The sequence below is a fragment of the Delphinapterus leucas genome, chromosome 10 (genome assembly GCF_059928025.1).
Source record: "Delphinapterus leucas isolate spDelLeu-1000000601 "Yukka" chromosome 10, BTC_Dleu_Yukka2, whole genome shotgun sequence".
Taxonomy (NCBI): domain Eukaryota; kingdom Metazoa; phylum Chordata; class Mammalia; order Artiodactyla; family Monodontidae; genus Delphinapterus; species Delphinapterus leucas.
This window is the reverse complement of record NC_143138.1, coordinates 83,466,386-83,471,598: the sequence shown is the minus strand read 5'-3', so window position 1 is coordinate 83,471,598 and position 5,213 is coordinate 83,466,386. Positions and strand designations below refer to the sequence as shown.

At 35.6% G+C, this 5,213-nt stretch overlaps 1 protein-coding gene across 1 annotated transcript; it reads right to left on the bottom strand.

Annotated features, from left to right (window-relative positions):
* Positions 1-843: 843 nt before the first annotated feature.
* On the bottom strand, positions 844-4,988 carry LOC111174204 (small VCP/p97-interacting protein). The gene has a single exon (XM_089919545.1). It carries the CDS (start codon positions 2,490-2,492, stop codon positions 2,259-2,261), a length of 234 nt encoding a protein of 77 aa, XP_089775671.1. The 5' UTR covers positions 2,493-4,988; the 3' UTR covers positions 844-2,258.
* Positions 4,989-5,213: the final 225 nt, after the last annotated feature.

Below are 5,213 nucleotides of genomic sequence, written 5' to 3'. Positions count from 1 at the left end.
CAACTTTTTGTTACCACAGTAATAGTTCAATGATTAGAATGAAGAAGTAGTGATTTAAGCATTTTATATCTCAATATGATAGTTACATATAAGCATTTTACTGTTTGGTTTTATTTTAGTAATTTGGTTGGGGAGTTTGGGTGACATATCAATCATTATAATGCTTTCCTATTTAAATTATGAATTATGGGAAACTGGCTCTAGGCTAAGGTTTCATCAGGAACTGACTCATAACTTTGAGGAAGATTCCTGGAATATGTGTATGTGTGTATACATTTTTTTTTAAGTAGTCACTTATTGGTTTCCTATCATGCATCCAGTCTCCCCTTTTTCCTTCCCATTGAGTATCACCCCTTAGCCCATGCAACCCATGTGGTTTTGAGGAAACACGATCACACCCATGGAGGCAGGCCATGGTTGGCGGGAATGGCATATCCCACTGTTCCTAGCAAGCAATTCATCAGCACAGCATTCTTGGTTCAACAGTAAATGAGCATGGTATTTGGATATAAACTACTATTAGAAATAGAGCATTATCCCCTAGATGTAAACCTTTTGTTTACACCAACCCAAGCTGTAATTCTCTAAGCTGTAATACAGATAAAATTGTTCTTTCCGTACTAAAACAGAAGCAAGAACGTGCACAGTTCTAGGATAGTATGCTCTGGTTCTATATCCATTCATCTATTATTGTTCCTTTTTTATTTCTGCCTTGGAAAAATTAATCATGTTCAAAAAGTCAAAAATTATATTTCTAAATTATAATTCAATGACTTCACTATCCTTTATGAGCAAACATACCACTAATTCTCTAAAACTTAAAATTGAACCTGTCTATAACTACATATCTTGCCTGGATAGTCACAGATATTTCATTCTGTAATAGAAGGAAGTGATTTTTCCAATGAGGAGTCAAGAGATCTATATTCTAGTTCAAACTCTCTAAAATTAACACATATAACATACTGCAATGTAACACAAGATTTGTGGGAAGGATGAGCGAGACAGTGGTTCAGTTTCCTTTTTGTAAATCAAATGAGCTGGTCTATTTAATTGACAGTCCCTATTGTACTTGATATTTGAAAATTCTTATTTAGGGCTCAGACTGTGGCCTTGTCATCCTAAAGAGCAACCAAATTAAAAGACACAACAATTCTTCTATTTTAGCTTATTATATATTAAAAAACTCAAAAAACCAAATATGCTATAATTCATGTTACAAATGAACAAAAATCTACAAAGTTCATGGCAATGTATCATATAGAATTACCTTGCAATATTTTTATGTTTAAAGTGGACCTTTTTAAATACAGTACTTATGTATTTCTCTTTCATATATTCATACTTGCCTTGGCAATTTGACATCTATATAAATCTGATGATCATCCTTTAATAAATACAAAAGAATAAAAACACCTATGAAATTTGGACAAACACATTACCACTATACTCTGTTATTTTTAACCCATCCAGATTCTTAGTTTAACTCATTCAATTACTGCAAAGATCTTTATAGAGCTGAATCTGATACTGTATAATAGTACATCACTGCCCTCTGATGGTACCACTAATATATAATTTTAAACTCAGCAAGCAAAAAAAACCCAAAAAGTATTATAATGTAAAACACAGTATGTTAATTGTATAAGCTACAGAAGTAGAAAATAAATTAGGGGAAATTCAATGTTTTCTACAAATATTAATTTCTTAGTAAGTTATAAAAATTTACAGTGTTCCTTCATGTAAGCCCTTCAAATGATATTTCAAGATTTTCCCTGATGATCAGTTTAAAGGCACTAAGTCCATAAGTTTAAGCAAAAGTCTTCACATATAATGAAATAAAGAGATATAAGGTTAATCGGCACACTATAAATAGCTAGGTCATTTTGTAAAGGAGGGAAAATACAAGTGCAAACTTTAATATCTGAGATGTATGCAGAATTTTTCCAAGCAATATATAAATATATATTCACTATTTAGGCCCATGTTTTAACTACTAAAAAACGGCAAATCACCCAGTGTCTGCAGAAGAGCAAATGTAGGGAAAATAAGTATTTAATGAAAGGTCTGGCCATTTTCTAAGTCTAACAATCAAAAGCATTTTCAATATTCAATTTTGAAAAAGCACTGCATTTAAGAGCACTAAAATTCCGAAGTCTGAATCTTCATTTATTCAAAGAGAAGAAATTAAATTGAGGACGTCCGCTTGATTGCAGATACTAGTTATTGGCAGTAGACTCTTCCACTCGTGTTATGCTTTATGAAACTGTCCACCTAAGGCCACCTTCTGGTGGGGGTCCAGATGCAGCCATTTCTTTTTCTATTTTTTCCTTTTTCTTTCTCTTTTCTTCCACAGACTGAACATTCAGAATGCCCCGAGATGCAGCCTCCTTCTGTCTTCTTTCTGCAGCCTCTGCAAGCTTTGCTCTTTTCTCTTCCAGGTCCGGCGAAGGAGGCGCGGCCTCCGCGGGACAGGGAAAACACAGCCCCATGGGGATCGCGGCTGGGGGGGTTCCCCTCCTGGGTCCGCCCCAGACCAGGCCGTGCAAACTGCGCGATCAGACCCGAGTCCCAGTTCTACTATTATTTTTCAAACTATAGACATGAAAGCGTTGGTTTTTGTTATTGCTGATGGAGTGTTTAGGGTAGACATCAGTTAAGGGAAACTTTTATTCAAAGTCACAAAAGAATTTAGAAAAGCTGTTTTTCCAACCACATTAAATATTTAGATGCAATTTAAATAAAAAAGACTGTGGACTATTCATTCTCATTGGACTTATTTTTAGCAAAACGTTTTACTCTCACTTTTTTTCTCATTAGTTATTCATTTTATACATATTACTGTATATATGTCAATCCCAATCTCCCAGTTCATCCGACCACCACCACTGCCCCTGCCACTTTCCCGCCGTGGTGTCCATACATTTGTTCTCTACATCTGTGTCTCTCTTTCTGCCCTGCAAACTGGTTCATCTGTACCATTTTTCTAGATTCTACATATATGCATTAATATACGATATTTCTTTTTCTCTTTCTGACTTAACTTCACTCTGTAGGACAGTCTCTAAATCCATCCACGTCTCTACACATGATCCAATTTCGTTCTTTTATGGCTAATATTCCATTGTATATATGTACCACATCTTCTTTATCCATTCGTCTGTCAGGCAGCATTTAGGTTGATTCCATGACCCGGCTATTGTAAATAGTGCTGCAGTGAACATTGGGGTGCATGTGTCTTTTTGAATTATGGTTTTCTCTGGGTACATGCCCAGTAGTGGGATTGCTGGGTCATATGATAATTCTATTTTTAGTTTTTTAAGGAACCTCCATAGTGTTTTCCATAGTGCCTGTATCAGTTTACATCCCCACCAACAGTGCAAGAGGGTTCCCTTTTCTCCACACCCTCTCCAGCATTTGTTGTTTGTAGATTTTCTGATGATGCCCATTCTAACTGGTGTGAGGTGATACCTCATTGTAGTTTTGATTTGCATTTCTCTAATGATTAGTTATGTTGAGCATCCTTTCATATGTTTGCTGGCAATCTGTATATCTTCTTTGGAGAAATGTCTATTTAGGTCTTCTGCCCATTTTTGGATTGGGTTGTTTGTTTTCTTGATATTGAGCTGTGGGAGCTGCTTGTATGTTTTGGAGATTAATCCTTTGTCAGTTGCTTCATTTGCAAATATTTACTCCCATTCCGAGGGTTGTCTTTTCGTCTTGTTTATGGTTTCCTTTGCTGTGCAAAAGCTTTTAAGTTTCATTAAGTTTCATTCCCATTTGTTTATTTTTGTTTTTATTTCCATTTCTCTAGGAGGTGGATCAGAAAGGATCTTGCTGTGATGTATGTCATAGAGTGTTCTGCCTATGTTTTCCTCTAAGAGTTTTATAGCGTCTGGCCTTACATTTAGGTCTTTAATCCATTTTGAGTTTATTTTTCTGTGTGGCATTAGGGAGTGTTCTAATTTCATTCTTTAACGTGTAGCTGTCCAGTTTTCCCAGCACCACTTATTGAAGAGACTGTCTTTTCTCCATTGTGTATCCTTGCCTCCTTTGTCATAGATTAGTTGACCATAGGTGGGTGGGTTTATCTCTGGGCTTTCTATCTTGTTCCATTGATCTATGTTTCTGTTTTTGTGCCAGTACCATATTTTCTTGATTACTGTAGCTTTGTAATATAGTCTGAAGTCAGGGAGTCTGCTTCCTCCAGCTCTGTTTTTTTTTTCCCCTCAAGACTGCTTTGGATATTAGGGGTCTTTGTGTCTCCATACAGATTTTAAGATTTTTGTTCTAGTTGTGTAAAAAATGCCATTGGTAATTTGATAGGTATTGCATTGAATCTGTAGATTGCTTTGTGTAGTATAGTCATTTTCACAATATTGATTCTTCCTATCCAAGAACATAGTATATCTCTCCATCTGTTTGTGTCATCTTTGACTTCTTTCATCAGTGTCATAGTTTTCTGAGTGCAGGTCTTTGACCTTCTTAGGTAGGTTTATTCCTAGGTATTTTATTATTTTTGTTGCAGTGGTGAAGGGATCGTCTCCTTAATTTCTCTTTCTGATCTTTTGTTGTTAGTGTATAAGAATGCAAGAGATTTCTGTGCATTAATTTTGTATCCTGCAACTTTACCAAATTCATTGATTAGCTCTAGTAATTTTCTGGTGGCATCTTTAGGATTCTCTCTATATAGTATCATGTCATCTGCGGGCAGAGACAATTTTACTTCTTGGTTTCCAATTTGTATTCCTTTATTTCTTTTTCTTCTCTGATTGCTGTGGTTAGGACTTGCAAAACTATGTTGGTGAGAGTGGACATCCTTGTCTTGTTCCTGATCTTAGAGGAAATGCTTTCAGATTTTCACCATTGAGAATGATGTTTGCTGTGGGTTTGTCATATATGGCCTTTATTATGTTGAGGTAGGTTGCCTCTATGCCCACTTTCTGGAGAGTTTTTATCAAAAATTGGTGTTGAATTTTGTCAAAAGCTTTTTCTGCATCTATTGAGATGATCATATGGTTTTTATTCTTCAATTTGTTAGTATGGTGGATCACATTGATTCATCTGTGTATATTGAAGAATCCTTGCATCCCTGGGATAAATCCCACTTGATCATGGTGTATGATCCCTTTAATGTGTTGTTGGATTCTGTTTGCTAGTATTTTTTTGAGGATTTCTGCATCTATATTCATCAGTGATATTGGTCTATAATT

Bases quoted from the DNA above. Each gene is read 5' to 3' on its own strand.
- LOC111174204 (XM_089919545.1), bottom strand. From the start codon at position 2,492: ATGGGGCTGTGTTTTCCCTGTCCCGCGGAGGCCGCGCCTCCTTCGCCG.